This window comes from Saccoglossus kowalevskii, chromosome 2, assembly GCF_978046115.1.
Source record: "Saccoglossus kowalevskii chromosome 2, keSacKowa6.1, whole genome shotgun sequence".
NCBI lineage: Eukaryota > Metazoa > Hemichordata > Enteropneusta > Harrimaniidae > Saccoglossus > Saccoglossus kowalevskii.
The window spans coordinates 39,446,768-39,469,087 of record NC_140642.1 but is presented as its reverse complement, the minus strand read 5'-3'; the positions used below and the strand labels follow the sequence as shown (position 1 = coordinate 39,469,087).

General features: G+C 45.2%; 1 protein-coding gene across 1 annotated transcript in view; it reads right to left on the bottom strand.

The window, feature by feature from the left end:
• Window positions 1–22,320, bottom strand: part of LOC100379064 (poly [ADP-ribose] polymerase tankyrase-like) — a 93,962-nt gene that overhangs the window by 37,141 nt on the left and 34,501 nt on the right. Inside the window, exons 9-10 of the mRNA XM_085495486.1 lie at window positions 21,624–21,708; window positions 21,258–21,368 (exon numbers count right to left, since the gene is read on the bottom strand). Of these exons, the coding sequence (XP_085351612.1) occupies window positions 21,258–21,368; window positions 21,624–21,708 (196 nt within the window). The remainder of the gene's footprint in view (window positions 1–21,257; window positions 21,369–21,623; window positions 21,709–22,320) is intronic.

The window sequence follows — 22,320 nt, the reverse complement described above, 5'->3', positions numbered from 1 at the left end:
CAGTACTGCATGGCAGAGTGACAGTCCTGCATGGCAGAGTGACAGTACTGCATGGCAGAGTAACAGTACTGCACGGCAGAGTAACAGTACTGCACGGCAGAGTAACAGTACTGCACGGCAGAGTAACAGTCCTGCACGGCAGAGTAACAGTCCTGCACGGCAGAGTAACAGTACTGCATGGCAGAGTGACAGTCCTGCATGGCAGAGTGACAGTACTGCATCGCAGAGTGACAGTACTGCATCGCAGAGTGACAGTCCTGCATGGCAGAGTGACAGTACTGCATGGCAGAGTAACAGTCCTGCATGGCAGAGTAACAGTACTGCATGGCAGAGTGACAGTCCTGCATGGCAGAGTGACAGTACTGCATGGCAGAGTAACAGTCCTGCATGGCAGAGTAACAGTTTCAGTTGTACATGTATGTGAATTTCACAAGTAAATATTTTTATTTTCCTGTCATCGCAGAGTAACAGTCCTGCATGGCAGAGTGACAGTCCTGCATGGCAGAGTAACAGTACTGCATGGTAGAGTGACAGTACTGCATGGCAGAGTAACAGTACTGCACGGCAGACTAACAGTCCTGCATGGCAGAGTAACAGTACTGCATGGCAGAGTGACAGTCCTGCATGGCAGAGTGACAGTACTGCATGGCAGAGTAACAGTTTCAGTTGTACATGTATGTGAATTTCACAAGTAAATATTTTTATTTTCCTGTCATCGCAGAGTGACAGTCCTGCATGGCAGAGTGACAGTCCTGCATGGCAGAGTAACAGTCCTGCATGGCAGAGTAACAGTACTGCATGGCAGAGTAACAGTTTCAGTTGTACATGTATGTGAATTTCACAAGTAAATATTTTTATTTTCCTGTCATCGCAGAGTAACAGTCCTGCATGGCAGAGTGACAGTACTGCACGGCAGAGTAACAGTTTCAGTTGTACATGTATGTGAATTTCACAAGTAAATATTTTTATTTTCCTGTAATCGCAGAGTAACAGTCCTGCATGGCAGAGTGACAGTCCTGCATGGCAGAGTAACAGTACTGCACGGCAGAGTAACAGTACTGCATGGTGGCAGAGTAACAGTACTGCATGGTGGCAGAGTAACAGTACTGCACGGCAGAGTAACAGTACTGCACGGCAGAGTAACAGTACTGCACGGCAGAGTAACAGTCCTGCATGGCAGAGTAACAGTACTGGATGGCAGAGTGACAGTCCTGCATGGCAGAGTGACAGTACTGCATGGCAGAGTAACAGTCCTGCATGGCAGAGTGACAGTCCTGCATGGCAGAGTAACAGTACTGCACGGCAGAGTAACAGTACTGCATGGTGGCAGAGTAACAGTACTGCATGGTGGCAGAGTAACAGTACTGCACGGCAGAGTAACAGTACTGCACGGCAGAGCAGAGTAACAGTACTGCACGGCAGAGTAACAGTCCTGCATGGCAGAGTAACAGTACTGCATGGCAGAGTGACAGTCCTGCATGGCAGAGTAACAGTCCTGCATGGCAGAGTAACAGTACTGCATGGCAGAGTGACAGTCCTGCATGGCAGAGTGACAGTACTGCATCGCAGAGTGACAGTCCTGCATGGCAGAGTGACAGTACTGCATGGCAGAGTAACAGTCCTGCATGGCAGAGTAACAGTACTGCATGGCAGAGTGACAGTCCTGCATGGCAGAGTGACAGTACTGCATGGCAGAGTAACAGTCCTGCATGGCAGAGTAACAGTTTCAGTTGTACATGTATGTGAATTTCACAAGTAAATATTTTTATTTTCCTGTCATCGCAGAGTAACAGTCCTGCATGGCAGAGTGACAGTACTGCATGGCAGAGTAACAGTACTGCACGGCAGAGTAACAGTACTGCACGGCAGAGTAGCAGTACTGCAAGGCAGAGTAACAGTACTGCATGGCAGAGTGACAGTACTGCATGGCAGAGTGACAGTACTGCATGGCAGAGTGACAGTACTGCATGGCAGAGTAACAGTACTGCACGGCAGAGTAACAGTCCTGCATGGCAGAGTAACAGTACTGCACGGCAGAGTAACAGTACTGCACGGCAGAGTAACAGTCCTGCATGGCAGAGTGACAGTACTGCACGGCAGAGTAACAGTTTCAGTTGTACATGTATGTGAATTTCACAAGTAAATATTTTTATTTTCCTGTAATCGCAGAGTAACAGTCCTGCATGGCAGAGTGACAGTCCTGCATGGCAGAGTAACAGTACTGCACGGCAGAGTAACAGTACTGCATGGTGGCAGAGTAACAGTACTGCATGGTGGCAGAGTAACAGTACTGCATGGTGGCAGAGTAACAGTACTGCATGGTGGCAGAGTAACAGTACTGCACGGCAGAGTAACAGTACTGCATGGTGGCAGAGTAACAGTACTGCATGGCAGAGTGACAGTCCTGCATGGCAGAGTGACAGTACTGCATGGCAGAGTAACAGTACTGCACGGCAGAGTAACAGTACTGCACGGCAGAGTAACAGTACTGCACGGCAGAGTAACAGTCCTGCATGGCAGAGTGACAGTACTGCACGGCAGAGTAACAGTTTCAGTTGTACATGTATGTGAATTTCACAAGTAAATATTTTTATTTTCCTGTAATCGCAGAGTAACAGTCCTGCATGGCAGAGTGACAGTCCTGCATGGCAGAGTAACAGTACTGCACGGCAGAGTAACAGTACTGCATGGTGGCAGAGTAACAGTACTGCATGGTGGCAGAGTAACAGTACTGCACGGCAGAGTAACAGTACTGCACGGCAGAGTAACAGTACTGCATGGTGGCAGAGTAACAGTACTGCATGGCAGAGTGACAGTCCTGCATGGCAGAGTGACAGTACTGCATGGCAGAGTAACAGTACTGCACGGCAGAGTAACAGTACTGCACGGCAGAGTAACAGTACTGCACGGCAGAGTAACAGTCCTGCATGGCAGAGTAACAGTACTGCATGGCAGAGTGACAGTCCTGCATGGCAGAGTGGCAGTCCTGCATGGCAGAGTGACAGTACTGCATGGCAGAGTAACAGTCCTGCATGGCAGAGTAACAGTACTGCATGGAAGAGTAACAGTCCTGCATGGCAGAGTAACAGTACTGCATGGCAGAGTAACAGTACTGCATGGCAGAGTAACAGTTTCAGTTGTACATGTATGTGAATTTCACAAGTAAATATTTTTATTTTCCTGTCATCGCAGAGTAACAGTCCTGCATGGCAGAGTGACAGTACTGCACGGCAGAGTAACAGTTTCAGTTGTACATGTATGTGAATTTCACAAGTAAATATTTTTATTTTCCTGTAATCGCAGAGTAACAGTCCTGCATGGCAGAGTGACAGTCCTGCATGGCAGAGTAACAGTACTGCACGGCAGAGTAACAGTACTGCATGGTGGCAGAGTAACAGTACTGCATGGTGGCAGAGTAACAGTACTGCATGGTGGCAGAGTAACAGTACTGCACGGCAGAGTAACAGTACTGCACGGCAGAGTAACAGTACTGCATGGTGGCAGAGTAACAGTACTGCATGGCAGAGTGACAGTCCTGCATGGCAGAGTGACAGTACTGCATGGCAGAGTGACAGTACTGCACGGCAGAGTAACAGTCCTGCATGGCAGAGTGACAGTACTGCACGGCAGAGTAACAGTTTCAGTTGTACATGTATGTGAATTTCACAAGTAAATATTTTTATTTTTCTGTAATCGCAGAGTAACAGTCCTGCATGGCAGAGTGACAGTCCTGCATGGCAGAGTAACAGTACTGCACGGCAGAGTAACAGTACTGCATGGTGGCAGAGTAACAGTACTGCATGGTGGCAGAGTAACAGTACTGCATGGTGGCAGAGTAACAGTACTGCATGGTGGCAGAGTAACAGTACTGCACGGCAGAGTAACAGTACTGCACGGCAGAGTAACAGTACTGCATGGTGGCAGAGTAACAGTACTGCATGGCAGAGTGACAGTCCTGCATGGCAGAGTGACAGTACTGCATGGCAGAGTAACAGTACTGCACGGCAGAGTAACAGTACTGCACGGCAGAGTAACAGTACTGCACGGCAGAGTAACAGTCCTGCATGGCAGAGTAACAGTACTGCATGGCAGAGTGACAGTCCTGCATGGCAGAGTGACAGTACTGCATCGCAGATTGACAGTCCTGCATGGCAGAGTGACAGTACTGCATGGCAGAGTAACAGTCCTGCATGGCAGAGTAACAGTACTGCATGGCAGAGTGACAGTCCTGCATGGCAGAGTGACAGTACTGCATGGCAGAGTGACAGTCCTGCATGGCAGAGTAACAGTTTCAGTTGTACATGTATGTGAATTTCACAAGTAAATATTTTTATTTTCCTGTCATCGCAGAGTAACAGTCCTGCATGGCAGAGTGACAGTCCTGCATGGCAGAGTAACAGTACTGCATGGCAGAGTGACAGTACTGCATGGCAGAGTAACAGTACTGCACGGCAGAGTAACAGTCCTGCATGGCAGAGTAACAGTACTGCATGGCAGAGTGACAGTCCTGCATGGCAGAGTGACAGTCCTGCATGGCAGAGTAACAGTACTGCATGGCAGAGTAACAGTACTGCATGGCAGAGTAACAGTTTCAGTTGTACATGTATGTGAATTTCACAAGTAAATATTTTTATTTTCCTGTCATCGCAGAGTAACAGTCCTGCATGGCAGAGTGACAGTACTGCACGGCAGAGTAACAGTTTCAGTTGTACATGTATGTGAATTTCACAAGTAAATATTTTTATTTTCCTGTAATCGCAGAGTAACAGTCCTGCATGGCAGAGTGACAGTCCTGCATGGCAGAGTAACAGTACTGCACGGCAGAGTAACAGTCCTGCATGGCAGAGTAACAGTACTGCATGGCAGAGTAACAGTACTGCATGGCAGAGTAACAGTTTCAGTTGTACATGTATGTGAATTTCACAAGTAAATATTTTTATTTTCCTGTCATCGCAGAGTAACAGTCCTGCATGGCAGAGTGACAGTCCTGCATGGCAGAGTAACAGTCCTGCATGGCAGAGTAACAGTACTGCATGGCAGAGTAACAGTACTGCATGGCAGAGTAACAGTTTCAGTTGTACATGTATGTGAATTTCACAAGTAAATATTTTTATTTTCCTGTCATCGCAGAGTAACAGTCCTGCATGGCAGAGTGACAGTACTGCACGGCAGAGTAACAGTTTCAGTTGTACATGTATGTGAATTTCACAAGTAAATATTTTTATTTTCCTGTAATCGCAGAGTAACAGTCCTGCATGGCAGAGTGACAGTCCTGCATGGCAGAGTAACAGTACTGCACGGCAGAGTAACAGTACTGCATGGTGGCAGAGTAACAGTACTGCATGGTGGCAGAGTAACAGTACTGCACGGCAGAGTAACAGTACTGCACGGCAGAGTAACAGTACTGCACGGCAGAGTAACAGTCCTGCACGGCAGAGTAACAGTACTGCATGGCAGAGTGACAGTCCTGCATGGCAGAGTGACAGTACTGCATCGCAGAGTGACAGTACTGCATCGCAGAGTGACAGTCCTGCATGGCAGAGTGACAGTACTGCATGGCAGAGTAACAGTCCTGCATGGCAGAGTAACAGTCCTGCACGGCAGAGTAACAGTCCTGCACGGCAGAGTAACAGTCCTGCATGGCAGAGTAACAGTACTACATGGCAGAGTAACAGTCCTGCACGGCAGAGTAACAGTACTACATGGCAGAGTAACAGTCCTGCATGGCAGAGTAACAGTCCTGCATGGCAGAGTGACAGTACTGCACGGCAGAGTAACAGTTTCAGTTGTACATGTATGTGAATTTCACAAGTAAATATTTTTATTTTTCTGTAATCGCAGAGTAACAGTCCTGCATGGCAGAGTAACAGTACTGCACGGCAGAGTAACAGTCCTGCATGGCAGAGTGACAGTCCTGCATGGCAGAGTAACAGTACTGCACGGCAGAGTAACAGTACTGCATGGTGGCAGAGTAACAGTACTGCATGGTGGCAGAGTAACAGTACTGCATGGTGGCAGAGTAACAGTACTGCACGGCAGAGTAACAGTACTGCACGGCAGAGTAACAGTACTGCATGGTGGCAGAGTAACAGTACTGCATGGCAGAGTGACAGTCCTGCATGGCAGAGTGACAGTCCTGCATGGCAGAGTGACAGTACTGCATGGCAGAGTAACAGTACTGCACGGCAGAGTAACAGTACTGCACGGCAGAGTAACAGTACTGCACGGCAGAGTAACAGTCCTGCACGGCAGAGTAACAGTCCTGCACGGCAGAGTAACAGTACTGCATGGCAGAGTGACAGTCCTGCATGGCAGAGTGACAGTACTGCATCGCAGAGTGACAGTACTGCATCGCAGAGTGACAGTCCTGCATGGCAGAGTGACAGTACTGCATGGCAGAGTAACAGTCCTGCATGGCAGAGTAACAGTACTGCATGGCAGAGTGACAGTCCTGCATGGCAGAGTGACAGTACTGCATGGCAGAGTAACAGTCCTGCATGGCAGAGTAACAGTTTCAGTTGTACATGTATGTGAATTTCACAAGTAAATTTTTTATTTTCCTGTCATCACAGAGTAACAGTCCTGCATGGCAGAGTGACAGTCCTGCATGGCAGAGTAACAGTACTGCATGGTAGAGTGACAGTACTGCATGGCAGAGTAACAGTACTGCACGGCAGACTAACAGTCCTGCATGGCAGAGTAACAGTACTGCATGGCAGAGTGACAGTCCTGCATGGCAGAGTGACAGTACTGCATGGCAGAGTAACAGTTTCAGTTGTACATGTATGTGAATTTCACAAGTAAATATTTTTATTTTCCTGTCATCGCAGAGTGACAGTCCTGCATGGCAGAGTGACAGTCCTGCATGGCAGAGTAACAGTCCTGCATGGCAGAGTAACAGTACTGCATGGCAGAGTAACAGTTTCAGTTGTACATGTATGTGAATTTCACAAGTAAATATTTTTATTTTCCTGTCATCGCAGAGTAACAGTCCTGCATGGCAGAGTGACAGTACTGCACGGCAGAGTAACAGTTTCAGTTGTACATGTATGTGAATTTCACAAGTAAATATTTTTATTTTCCTGTAATCGCAGAGTAACAGTCCTGCATGGCAGAGTGACAGTCCTGCATGGCAGAGTAACAGTACTGCACGGCAGAGTAACAGTACTGCATGGTGGCAGAGTAACAGTACTGCATGGTGGCAGAGTAACAGTACTGCACGGCAGAGTAACAGTACTGCACGGCAGAGTAACAGTACTGCACGGCAGAGTAACAGTCCTGCATGGCAGAGTAACAGTACTGCATGGCAGAGTGACAGTCCTGCATGGCAGAGTGACAGTACTGCATAGCAGAGTAACAGTCCTGCATGGCAGAGTGACAGTCCTGCATGGCAGAGTAACAGTACTGCACGGCAGAGTAACAGTACTGCATGGTGGCAGAGTAACAGTACTGCATGGTGGCAGAGTAACAGTACTGCACGGCAGAGTAACAGTACTGCACGGCAGAGTAACAGTACTGCACGGCAGAGTAACAGTACTGCATGGCAGAGTAACAGTACTGCATGGCAGAGTGACAGTCCTGCATGGCAGAGTAACAGTCCTGCATGGCAGAGTAACAGTACTGCATGGCAGAGGGACAGTCCTGCATGGCAGAGTGACAGTACTGCATCGCAGAGTGACAGTCCTGCATGGCAGAGTGACAGTACTGCATGGCAGAGTAACAGTCCTGCATGGCAGAGTAACAGTACTGCATGGCAGAGTGACAGTCCTGCATGGCAGAGTGACAGTACTGCATGGCAGAGTAACAGTCCTGCATGGCAGAGTAACAGTTTCAGTTGTACATGTATGTGAATTTCACAAGTAAATATTTTTATTTTCCTGTCATCGCAGAGTAACAGTCCTGCATGGCAGAGTGACAGTACTGCATGGCAGAGTAACAGTACTGCACGGCAGAGTAACAGTACTGCACGGCAGAGTAGCAGTACTGCAAGGCAGAGTAACAGTACTGCATGGCAGAGTGACAGTACTGCATGGCAGAGTGACAGTACTGCATGGCAGAGTGACAGTACTGCATGGCAGAGTAACAGTACTGCACGGCAGAGTAACAGTCCTGCATGGCAGAGTAACAGTACTGCACGGCAGAGTAACAGTACTGCACGGCAGAGTAACAGTCCTGCATGGCAGAGTGACAGTACTGCACGGCAGAGTAACAGTTTCAGTTGTACATGTATGTGAATTTCACAAGTAAATATTTTTATTTTCCTGTAATCGCAGAGTAACAGTCCTGCATGGCAGAGTGACAGTCCTGCATGGCAGAGTAACAGTACTGCACGGCAGAGTAACAGTACTGCATGGTGGCAGAGTAACAGTACTGCATGGTGGCAGAGTAACAGTACTGCATGGTGGCAGAGTAACAGTACTGCATGGTGGCAGAGTAACAGTACTGCACGGCAGAGTAACAGTACTGCATGGTGGCAGAGTAACAGTACTGCATGGCAGAGTGACAGTCCTGCATGGCAGAGTGACAGTACTGCATGGCAGAGTAACAGTACTGCACGGCAGAGTAACAGTACTGCACGGCAGAGTAACAGTCCTGCATGGCAGAGTGACAGTACTGCACGGCAGAGTAACAGTTTCAGTTGTACATGTATGTGAATTTCACAAGTAAATATTTTTATTTTCCTGTAATCGCAGAGTAACAGTCCTGCATGGCAGAGTGACAGTCCTGCATGGCAGAGTAACAGTACTGCACGGCAGAGTAACAGTACTGCATGGTGGCAGAGTAACAGTACTGCATGGTGGCAGAGTAACAGTACTGCACGGCAGAGTAACAGTACTGCACGGCAGAGTAACAGTACTGCATGGTGGCAGAGTAACAGTACTGCATGGCAGAGTGACAGTCCTGCATGGCAGAGTGACAGTACTGCATGGCAGAGTAACAGTACTGCACGGCAGAGTAACAGTACTGCACGGCAGAGTAACAGTACTGCACGGCAGAGTAACAGTCCTGCATGGCAGAGTAACAGTACTGCATGGCAGAGTGACAGTCCTGCATGGCAGAGTGGCAGTCCTGCATGGCAGAGTGACAGTACTGCATGGCAGAGTAACAGTCCTGCATGGCAGAGTAACAGTACTGCATGGAAGAGTAACAGTCCTGCATGGCAGAGTAACAGTACTGCATGGCAGAGTAACAGTACTGCATGGCAGAGTAACAGTTTCAGTTGTACATGTATGTGAATTTCACAAGTAAATATTTTTATTTTCCTGTAATCGCAGAGTAACAGTCCTGCATGGCAGAGTGACAGTACTGCACGGCAGAGTAACAGTTTCAGTTGTACATGTATGTGAATTTCACAAGTAAATATTTTTATTTTCCTGTAATCGCAGAGTAACAGTCCTGCATGGCAGAGTGACAGTCCTGCATGGCAGAGTAACAGTACTGCACGGCAGAGTAACAGTACTGCATGGTGGCAGAGTAACAGTACTGCATGGTGGCAGAGTAACAGTACTGCATGGTGGCAGAGTAACAATACTGCACGGCAGAGTAACAGTACTGCACGGCAGAGTAACAGTACTGCATGGTGGCAGAGTAACAGTACTGCATGGCAGAGTGACAGTCCTGCATGGCAGAGTGACAGTACTGCATGGCAGAGTGACAGTACTGCACGGCAGAGTAACAGTCCTGCATGGCAGAGTGACAGTACTGCACGGCAGAGTAACAGTTTCAGTTGTACATGTATGTGAATTTCACAAGTAAATATTTTTATTTTTCTGTAATCGCAGAGTAACAGTCCTGCATGGCAGAGTGACAGTCCTGCATGGCAGAGTAACAGTACTGCACGGCAGAGTAACAGTACTGCATGGTGGCAGAGTAACAGTACTGCATGGTGGCAGAGTAACAGTACTGCATGGTGGCAGAGTAACAGTACTGCATGGTGGCAGAGTAACAGTACTGCACGGCAGAGTAACAGTACTGCACGGCAGAGTAACAGTACTGCATGGTGGCAGAGTAACAGTACTGCATGGCAGAGTGACAGTCCTGCATGGCAGAGTGACAGTACTGCATGGCAGAGTAACAGTACTGCACGGCAGAGTAACAGTACTGCACGGCAGAGTAACAGTACTGCACGGCAGAGTAACAGTCCTGCATGGCAGAGTAACAGTACTGCATGGCAGAGTGACAGTCCTGCATGGCAGAGTGACAGTACTGCATCGCAGATTGACAGTCCTGCATGGCAGAGTGACAGTACTGCATGGCAGAGTAACAGTCCTGCATGGCAGAGTAACAGTACTGCATGGCAGAGTGACAGTCCTGCATGGCAGAGTGACAGTACTGCATGGCAGAGTGACAGTCCTGCATGGCAGAGTAACAGTTTCAGTTGTACATGTATGTGAATTTCACAAGTAAATATTTTTATTTTCCTGTCATCGCAGAGTAACAGTCCTGCATGGCAGAGTGACAGTCCTGCATGGCAGAGTAACAGTACTGCATGGCAGAGTGACAGTACTGCATGGCAGAGTAACAGTACTGCACGGCAGAGTAACAGTCCTGCATGGCAGAGTAACAGTACTGCATGGCAGAGTGACAGTCCTGCATGGCAGAGTGACAGTCCTGCATGGCAGAGTAACAGTACTGCATGGCAGAGTAACAGTACTGCATGGCAGAGTAACAGTTTCAGTTGTACATGTATGTGAATTTCACAAGTAAATATTTTTATTTTCCTGTCATCGCAGAGTAACAGTCCTGCATGGCAGAGTGACAGTACTGCACGGCAGAGTAACAGTTTCAGTTGTACATGTATGTGAATTTCACAAGTAAATATTTTTATTTTCCTGTAATCGCAGAGTAACAGTCCTGCATGGCAGAGTGACAGTCCTGCATGGCAGAGTAACAGTACTGCACGGCAGAGTAACAGTCCTGCATGGCAGAGTAACAGTACTGCATGGCAGAGTAACAGTACTGCATGGCAGAGTAACAGTTTCAGTTGTACATGTATGTGAATTTCACAAGTAAATATTTTTATTTTCCTGTCATCGCAGAGTAACAGTCCTGCATGGCAGAGTGACAGTCCTGCATGGCAGAGTAACAGTCCTGCATGGCAGAGTAACAGTACTGCATGGCAGAGTAACAGTACTGCATGGCAGAGTAACAGTTTCAGTTGTACATGTATGTGAATTTCACAAGTAAATATTTTTATTTTCCTGTCATCGCAGAGTAACAGTCCTGCATGGCAGAGTGACAGTACTGCACGGCAGAGTAACAGTTTCAGTTGTACATGTATGTGAATTTCACAAGTAAATATTTTTATTTTCCTGTAATCGCAGAGTAACAGTCCTGCATGGCAGAGTGACAGTCCTGCATGGCAGAGTAACAGTACTGCACGGCAGAGTAACAGTACTGCATGGTGGCAGAGTAACAGTACTGCATGGTGGCAGAGTAACAGTACTGCACGGCAGAGTAACAGTACTGCACGGCAGAGTAACAGTACTGCACGGCAGAGTAACAGTCCTGCACGGCAGAGTAACAGTACTGCATGGCAGAGTGACAGTCCTGCATGGCAGAGTGACAGTACTGCATCGCAGAGTGACAGTACTGCATCGCAGAGTGACAGTCCTGCATGGCAGAGTGACAGTACTGCATGGCAGAGTAACAGTCCTGCATGGCAGAGTAACAGTCCTGCACGGCAGAGTAACAGTCCTGCACGGCAGAGTAACAGTCCTGCATGGCAGAGTAACAGTACTACATGGCAGAGTAACAGTCCTGCACGGCAGAGTAACAGTACTACATGGCAGAGTAACAGTCCTGCATGGCAGAGTAACAGTACTGCATGGCAGAGTAACAGTCCTGCATGGCAGAGTAACAGTACTACATGGCAGAGTAACAGTCCTGCACGGCAGAGTAACAGTACTGCATGGCAGAGTGACAGTCCTGCATGGCAGAGTGACAGTACTGCATGGCAGAGTAACAGTCCTGCATGGCAGAGTAACAGTTTCAGTTGTACATGTATGTGAATTTCACAAGTAAATATTTTTATTTTCCTGTCATCGCAGAGTAACAGTCCTGCATGGCAGAGTGACAGTCCTGCATGGCAGAGTGACAGTACTGCATGGCAGAGTGACAGTACTGCACGGCAGAGTGACAGTACTGCACGGCAGAGTAGCAGTACTGCATGGCAGAGTAACAGTACTGCATGGCAGAGTGACAGTACTGCATGGCAGAGTAACAGTACTGCACGGCAGAGTAACAGTCCTGCATGGCAGAGTAACAGTACTGCATGGCAGAGTGACAGTCCTGCATGGCAGAGTGACAGTACTGCATGGCAGAGTAACAGTTTCAGTTGTACATGTATGTGAATTTCACAAGTAAATATTTTTATTTTCCTGTCATCGCAGAGTGACAGTCCTGCATGGCAGAGTGACAGTACTGCATGGCAGAGTAACAGTCCTGCATGGCAGAGTAACAGTACTGCATGGCAGAGTAACAGTACTGCATGGCAGAGTAACAGTTTCAGTTGTACATGTATGTGAATTTCACAAGTAAATATTTTTATTTTCCTGTCATCGCAGAGTAACAGTCCTGCATGGCAGAGTGACAGTACTGCATGGCAGAGTAACAGTACTGCACGGCAGAGTAACAGTCCTGCATGGCAGAGTAACAGTACTGCATGGCAGAGTGACAGTCCTGCATGGCAGAGTGACAGTACTGCATGGCAGAGTAACAGTTTCAGTTGTACATGTATGTGAATTTCACAAGTAAATATTTTTATTTTCCTGTCATCGCAGAGTGACAGTCCTGCATGGCAGAGTGACAGTACTGCATGGCAGAGTAACAGTCCTGCATGGCAGAGTAACAGTACTGCATGGCAGAGTAACAGTACTGCATGGCAGAGTAACAGTTTCAGTTGTACATGTATGTGAATTTCACAAGTAAATATTTTTATTTTCCTGTCATCGCAGAGTAACAGTCCTGCATGGCAGAGTGACAGTCCTGCATGGCAGAGTAACAGTACTGCACGGCAGAGTAACAGTACTGCATGGTGGCAGAGTAACAGTACTGCATGGTGGCAGAGTAACAGTACTGCACGACAGAGTAACAGTACTGCACGGCAGAGTAACAGTACTGCATGGTGGCAGAGTAACAGTACTGCATGGCAGAGTGACAGTACTGCATGGCAGAGTGACAGTCCTGCATGGCAGAGTGACAGTACTGCATGGCAGAGTAACAGTACTGCACGGCAGAGTAACAGTACTGCACGGCAGAGTAACAGTACTGCACGGCAGAGTAACAGTACTGCACGGCAGAGTAACAGTCCTGCATGGCAGAGTAACAGTACTGCATGGCAGAGTGACAGTCCTGCATGGCAGAGTGACAGTACTGCATGGCAGAGTAACAGTCCTGCATGGCAGAGTAACAGTTTCAGTTGTACATGTATGTGAATTTCACAAGTAAATATTTTTATTTTCCTGTCATCGCAGAGTAACAGTCCTGCATGGCAGAGTGACAGTCCTGCATGGCAGAGTGACAGTCCTGCATGGCAGAGTGACAGTACTGCATGGCAGAGTAACAGTACTGCACGGCAGAGTAACAGTACTGCACGGCAGAGTAACAGTCCTGCACGGCAGAGTAACAGTCCTGCATGGCAGAGTAACAGTCCTGCATGGCAGAGTAACAGTCCTGCATGGCAGAGTAACAGTACTGCATGGCAGAGTAACAGTACTGCATGGCAGAGTAACAGTACTGCATGGCAGAGTAACAGTACTGCATGGTGGCAGAGTAACAGTACTGCATGGTGGCAGAGTAACAGTACTGCATGGTGGCAGAGTAACAGTACTGCATGGCAGAGTAACAGTACTGCATGGCAGAGTAACAGTACTGCACGGCAGAGTAGCAGTACTGCATGGCAGAGTAACAGTACTACATGGCAGAGTAGCAGTACTGCATCGCAGAGTAACAGTACTGCATGGCAGAGTAACAGTACTGCATGGCAGAGTAACAGTACTACATGGCAGAGTAACAGTACTACATGGCAGAGTAACAGTACTGCATGGCAGAGTAACAGTACTGCATGACAGAGTAGCAGTACTGCATGACAGAGTAACAGTACTGCATGGCTGAGTAACAGTACTGCATGGTGGCAGAGTAACAGTACTGCATGGTGGCCGAGTAACAGTACTGCATGGTGGCAGAGTAACAGTACTGCATGGCAGAGTAACAGTACTGCATGGCAGAGTAACAGTACTGCACGGCAGAGTGACAGTACTGCATGGCAGAGTAACAGTACTGCACGGCAGAGTGACAGTCCTGCATGGCAGAGTAACAGTACTGCATGGCAGAGTGACAGTCCTGCATGGCAGAGTGACAGTACTGCATGGCAGAGTAACAGTCCTGCATGGCAGAGTAACAGTTTCAGTTGTACATGTATGTGAATTTCACAAGTAAATATTTTTAGGGGCCCAAGCCTGTAGGGCGTGGCCCCTATTCTTATTGTTCGGTTTTTTCTTCTTCTTCTTTCTTTCTTCCGTAACTTTTTTCGTCAAGCCGTTTGAGAAAACCGCTGAAAGGAATAGTCTGATAATGCTCTATACTGATAGTCCCTAATGTGAACTGGTGCAACATGCTTTCAGAATTTTGATTGGCCAATTAGTTTGGCAGCCATATTGGATTGAAATAAAACCGGAAGTGGCTGTTTGACCACTTTCTGAGGGTCTAGGCGTCTAGATTTTTTTATGGTATATAGTACAACTCATGTGTAATAAATATCAGCAATAAAAACTTTAGCGGTCATGTGACTTTTCCCGCCATTTTGTTTTTCCTAAAAACGGCAAAAAACACTTTAAAATCTTCTTCTTCAGAACCGCCAAGTAAAATGTTCTCATATTCAGTACTTAGCTTCTACATATGGAGCAGATTTAGATTTGAGAAATTCATTATGATTGGTCACGTGGTTTGGCTGCCATTTTGGATTTGTTCTCAACAGGAAGTAGTTTTTTACTCATGCCACACTTGAGCGTTAATCTCAAATATTGCGTCATGGCATGTCCCTATCTAACCCTTTCAGAAACCTAAAAAAAATTTCAGATCAGTCACATGGTTTCGCCGCCATCTTGGATTTTAAACAAAATTGATCAAAAGTTTGGGCATTTGTTTCTCAGAGGTGATTCAACCAATCTACTAGATGTTTTTATATTTACCATGCCTGGCCTCAACTGCATATGAAAAAAATAATATATTTTCGATAAGTCACGTGATTTGGCCGCCATCTTGCATTTTGTGAAAATTGAAATTGTGCAACTACAAGTTTTGTATTAGTCCGATTGGAATAAAATTTTGTATGTTTATTCTACTCTTTAGATACATTCTTTCCCCTGAATGGCATATGGCTAGGTCATGTGGCTACGCGCCCATGGGGTGGGGGGCTTCTAACCTCATTAATATGCATAGCTGCTATATCTCAAGCACTGTTGCAGTTAGGAAGATGATTCCTGTGTTATCATGACAACAGTGAACAAGCAATTTCATTAAAATAACAGATTACCATATATGGTCATGTGAACTCATTAATATGCATAACTGTTATATCTCAAGCACTGTTGCAGGTAGGAAGATGATTCCTGTGTTATCATGACAACAGTGAACCTTAGATTTGATTAAAATAACATATGACCATATATGGTCATGTGAACTCATTAATATGCATAACTGTTATATTTCAAGCACTGTTGCAGGTAGGAAGATGAAACCTGTGTTATTATGATGATGTTAAACAAGAGATTTGAATAAAATAACAGATGACCATATATGGTCATGTGAGCTCATTAATATGCATAATCGTATCTCAAACACTGTTGCAGTTAGGAAGATGAATCCTGTGTTATTATGACAACAATGAACAAGAGATTTGATTAAAATAACAGATGACCATTTATGGTCATGTGAACTCATTAATATTCATAACATTAATACTATCTCAAATAAATATATGGAACCAACTGCATGGGGTGGGGGCTTCTAACCTCATTAATAATCATAACTGTTATAACTCAAGCACTGTTGTAGTTAGAATGATGAATCCTGTGTTATTATGACAACGTTGAACAAGAGATTTGATTAAAATAACAGATGACCATATATTAATAACCTTTATATCTCAAATAAATATATGGAACCAACTGCATTTCGACCTCATGGTACTAATCATTCAAACTAATTGTGTATCATGTGTATCATTTGACATTATTTATGGCATGTATACTTGGGCCCCTGTGATGCTGCTTGCAGCTTTAATTTCTTCTTCTTCTTTCTTTCTTCCGTAACTTTTTTCGTCAAGCCGTTTGAGAAAACCGCTGAAAGGAATAGTCTGATAATGCTCTATACTGATAGTCCCTAATGTGAACTGGTGCAACATGCTTTCAGAATTTTGATTGGCCAATTAGTTTGGCAGCCATATTGGATTGAAATAAAACCGGAAGTGGCTGTTTGACCACTTTCTGAGGGTCTAGGCGTCTAGATTTTTTTATGGTATATAGTACAACTCATGTGTAATAAATATCAGCAATAAAAACTTTAGCGGTCATGTGACTTTTCCCGCCATTTTGTTTTTCCTAAAAACGGCAAAAAACACTTTAAAATCTTCTTCTTCAGAACCGCCAAGTAAAATGTTCTCATATTCAGTACTTAGCTTCTACATATGGAGCAGATTTAGATTTGAGAAATTCATTATGATTGGTCACGTGGTTTGGCTGCCATTTTGGATTTGTTCTCAACAGGAAGTAGTTTTTTACTCATGCCACACTTGAGCGTTAATCTCAAATATTGCGTCATGGCATGTCCCTATCTAACCCTTTCAGAAACCTAAAAAAAATTTCAGATCAGTCACATGGTTTCGCCGCCATCTTGGATTTTAAACAAAATTGATCAAAAGTTTGGGCATTTGTTTCTCAGAGGTGATTCAACCAATCTACTAGATGTTTTTATATTTACCATGCCTGGCCTCAACTGCATATGAAAAAAATAATATATTTTCGATAAGTCACGTGATTTGGCCGCCATCTTGCATTTTGTGAAAATTGAAATTATGCAACTACAAGTTTTGTATTAGTCCGATTGGAATAAAATTTTGTATGTTTATTCTACTCTTTAGATACATTCTTTCCCCTGAATGGCATATGGCTAGGTCATGTGGCTACGCGCCCATGGGGTGGGGGGCTTCTAACCTCATTAATATGCATAGCTGCTATATCTCAAGCACTGTTGCAGTTAGGAAGATGATTCCTGTGTTATCATGACAACAGTGAACAAGCAATTTCATTAAAATAACAGATTACCATATATGGTCATGTGAACTCATTAATATGCATAACTGTTATATCTCAAGCACTGTTGCAGGTAGGAAGATGATTCCTGTGTTATCATGACAACAGTGAACCTTAGATTTGATTAAAATAACATATGACCATATATGGTCATGTGAACTCATTAATATGCATAACTGTTATATTTCAAGCACTGTTGCAGGTAGGAAGATGAAACCTGTGTTATTATGATGATGTTAAACAAGAGATTTGAATAAAATAACAGATGACCATATATGGTCATGTGAGCTCATTAATATGCATAATCGTTGTATCTCAAACACTGTTGCAGTTAGGAAGATGAATCCTGTGTTATCATGACTATGTTGAACAAGAGATTTGATTAAAATAACAGATGACCATATATTAATAACCTTTATATCTCAAATAAATATATGGAACCAACTGCATTTCGACCTCATGGTACTTATCATTCAAACTAATTGTGTATCATGTGTATCATTTGACATTATTTATGGCATGTATACTTGGGCCCCTGTGATGCTGCTTGCAGCTTTAATTATTTTCCTGTCATCGCAGAGTGACAGTCCTGCATGGCAGAGTAACAGTACTGCATGGTGGCAGAGTAACAGTACTGCATGGTGGCAGAGTAACAGTACTGCATGGTGGCAGAGTAACAGTACTGCATGGTGGCAGAGTAACAGTACTGCATGGCAGAGTAACAGTACTGCATGGCAGAGTAACAGTACTGCATGGCAGAGTAACAGTACTGCATGGCAGAGTAACAGTCCTGCATGGCAGAGTAACAGTACTGCATGGCAGAGTAACAGTACTGCATGGCAGAGTAACAGTACTGCACGGCAGAGTAACAGTACTGCATGGCAGAGTAACAGTACTGCACGGCAGAGTAACAGTACTGCATGGCAGAGTAACAGTACTGCACGGCAGAGTAACAGTACTGCATGGCAGAGTAACAGTACTGCATGGTGGCAGAGTAACAGTACTGCATGGCAGAGTAACAGTACTGCATGGCAGAGTAACAGTACTGCATGGCAGAGTGACAGTCCTGCATGGCAGAGTAACAGTCCTGCATGGCAGAGTGACAGTACTGCATGACAGAGTAACAGTACTGCATGGCAGAGTAACAGTACTGCATGGCAGAGTAACAGTCCTGCATGGTGGCAGAGTAACAGTACTGCATGGCAGAGTAACAGTACTGCATGGCAGAGTAACAGTACTGCATGGCAGAGTAACAGTACTGCACGGCAGAGTAACAGTACTGCATGGTGGCAGAGTAACAGTACTGCATGACAGAGTAACAGTCCTGCACGGCAGAGTAACAGTACTGCATGACAGAGTAACAGTACTGCATGGTGGCAGAGTAACAGTACTGCATGGCAGAGTAACAGTACTGCATGGCAGAGTAACAGTACTGCATGGCAGAGTATCAGTACTGCATGGCAGAGTAACAGTACTACATGGTGGCAGAGTAACAGTACTGCATGGCAGAGTAACAGTACTGCATGGCAGAGTAACAGTACTGCATGGCAGAGTAACAGTACTGCATGGTGGCAGAGTAACAGTACTGCATGGCAGAGTAACAGTACTGCATGGCAGAGTAACAGTACTGCATGACAGAGTAACAGTACTGCATGGCAGAGTAACAGTACTGCATGACAGAGTAACAGTACTGCATGGTGGCAGAGTAACAGTACTGCATGGCAGAGTAACAGTACTGCATGGCAGAGTAACAGTACTGCATGGTGGCAGAGTAACAGTACTGCATGGCAGAGTAACAGTACTGCATGGCAGAGTAACAGTACTGCATGGCAGAGTAACAGTACTGCATGGCAGAGTAACAGTACTGCACGGCAGAGTAACAGTACTGCACGGCAGAGTAACAGTACTGCATGGCAGAGTAACAGTACTGCATGGCAGAGTAACAGTACTGCATGGCAGAGTAACAGTACTGCATGACAGAGTAACAGTACTGCATGGTGGCAGAGTAACAGTACTGCATGGCAGAGTAACAGTACTGCATGGCAGAGTAACAGTACTGCATGGCAGAGTAACAGTACTGCATGGCAGAGTAACAGTACTGCATGGTGGCAGAGTAACAGTACTGCATGGCAGAGTAACAGTACTGCATGGCAGAGTAACAGTACTGCATGACAGAGTAACAGTACTGCATGGCAGAGTAACAGTACTGCATGACAGAGTAACAGTACTGCATGGTGGCAGAGTAACAGTACTGCATGGCAGAGTAACAGTACTGCATGGCAGAGTAACAGTACTGCATGGTGGCAGAGTAACAGTACTGCATGGCAGAGTAACAGTACTGCATGGCAGAGTAACAGTACTGCATGGCAGAGTAACAGTACTGCATGGCAGAGTAACAGTACTGCATGGCAGAGTAACAGTACTGCACGGCAGAGTAACAGTACTGCATGGCAGAGTAACAGTACTGCATGGCAGAGTAACAGTACTGCATGGCAGAGTAACAGTACTGCATGGCAGAGTAACAGTACTGCATGGCAGAGTAACAGTACTGCATGGCAGAGTAACAGTCCTGCATGGCAGAGTAACAGTCCTGCATGGCAGAGTAACAGTACTGCATGGCAGAGTAACAGTACTGCATGGCAGAGTAACAGTACTGCATGGCAGAGTGACAGTACTGCATGGCAGAGTAACAGTCCTGCATGGCAGAGTAACAGTCCTGCATGGCAGAGTGACAGTACTGCATGGCAGAGTGACAGTACTGCATGGCAGAGTAACAGTCCTGCATGGCAGAGTAACAGTCCTGCATGGCAGAGTAACAGTACTGCATGGCAGAGTGACAGTACTGCATGGCAGAGTAACAGTACTGCACGGCAGAGTAACAGTCCTGCATGGCAGAGTAACAGTACTGCATGGCAGAGTAACAGTACTGCATGGCAGAGTAACAGTACTGCATGGTGGCAGAGTAACAGTACTGCATGACAGAGTAACAGTACTGCATGGCAGAGTGACAGTACTGCATGGCAGAGTAACAGTCCTGCATGGCAGAGTAACAGTACTGCATGGCAGAGTAACAGTACTGCATGGCAGAGTAACAGTACTGCATGGTGGCAGAGTAACAGTACTGCATGACAGAGTAACAGTACTGCATGGCAGAGTGACAGTACTGCATGGCAGAGTAACAGTACTGCACGGCAGAGTAACAGTACTGCATGGCAGAGTAACAGTACTGCATGACAGAGTAACAGTACTGCATGGCAGAGTAACAGTACTGCATGGCAGAGTAACAGTACTGCATGGTGGCAGAGTAACAGTACTGCATGGTGGCAGAGTAACAGTACTGCATGGCAGAGTAACAGTACTGCATGGCAGAGTAACAGTACTGCATGGCAGAGTAACAGTACTGCATGGCAGAGTAACAGTACTGCATGGCAGAGTAACAGTACTGCATGGCAGAGTAACAGTACTGCATGGCAGAGTAACAGTACTGCATGGTGGCAGAGTAACAGTACTGCATGACAGAGTAACAGTACTGCACGGCAGAGTAACAGTACTGCATGGTGGCAGAGTAACAGTACTGCATGGCAGAGTAACAGTACTGCATGGCAGAGTAACAGTACTGCATGGCAGAGTAACAGTACTGCATGGCAGATGTCAATAGCATAAATCTCCATAATAGTTTTATCTCTTTATCTGCCTGAATACAAAACTATATCTACACTATTAGTAGTGCATGTGCTTACACAAATGTGAGGCCAGTCTGTGTTACAATACAAATATTGTTTGTTAATATCCACTTCCAATACAGATACAGTAGTTGTTTTCCTCCTAAAATTAATTAGTATAATTTAAGACTATACACTTGACCTCCCAACACTCATTACACATTTATTAATTAAACAGATCTTCACAGAAATTACATACATAAATAAAAGGCACCATCTTTACCTTGAATCGAGGCAGAGTTGCAACAAGAAGATTGAACATAGCTTTATTGACACCTTTCTCCATTGCAAAACGCACATACGACCTTGAATCAGGGGATGAAATACCACTTTCCTAAATTGAAAAAATCATTTGTGAGTCTCACTTGAATAAGATATTACACAAACTAACAATTCAGTTTCAGAAATCATAGTAAGCAACGTATATCTGTGTTCAAGCTCTATCCATCGGCAAAAAAGCAAACTGAGTCATTATCCAATGCATAGAGATCAAAGTAAATGAAATTAACACTAGCTGGTACAAATTAAGGAATTATTCAGAAATTATTCTCAAATACATTGAAAATAGAATAGTGAGATAGATACATACTTTAGTGAAAGCATTATTGCCTTCTCTGCTGCCTCTACTTTGGCTGATTGACCGCACAGCATGTCCAAGAGACAGGAAATTATAGCTACATAACAGAAGATAACGCATGATATGGCATGGAATATTCTAGGACTCCGTGGATATAAAAGTATTCATTTTCACTATTATTTAATTTCATTATTTTGATATTGAAAATAATCAATGGATATTAAATTGATGCGAGTGAAACCGTGTGTGATATAGTAATAGTACATTTTCATTTGGATTAAATCTAGTGAGTTTCACTTATCTAAAATAATTGCAACAGTATTAAGCATGTTTATGAATGCATTAACGTAACTGCTTTCCTGACTGATGATTATAGAGTAGGACACCTTCATCGAGTCAAGAAAACATCTCATTTGTGATAAAGATAGCCAAATAAATTATCAATTCCAGGACCAGCAGCACAAAAATGCAATCCCATTACATTTACCTGCATTAGCACTAATGCTAGCCACATTGGCAAACAGTAAATAATTTGATTTTGTGTAAAGCTAAGTAACAATGATTGGCCACAAGTTTCACACTGCAACACAAAACAAGGTACAACGCTCTCTATAACAGGAAATTCAAAAATGACAAAAACAGAATATGACGCTCAACTGAAAGGATTCATAGCAGGAGTACAGGTAATCATTATTTATTCAAGAAATAC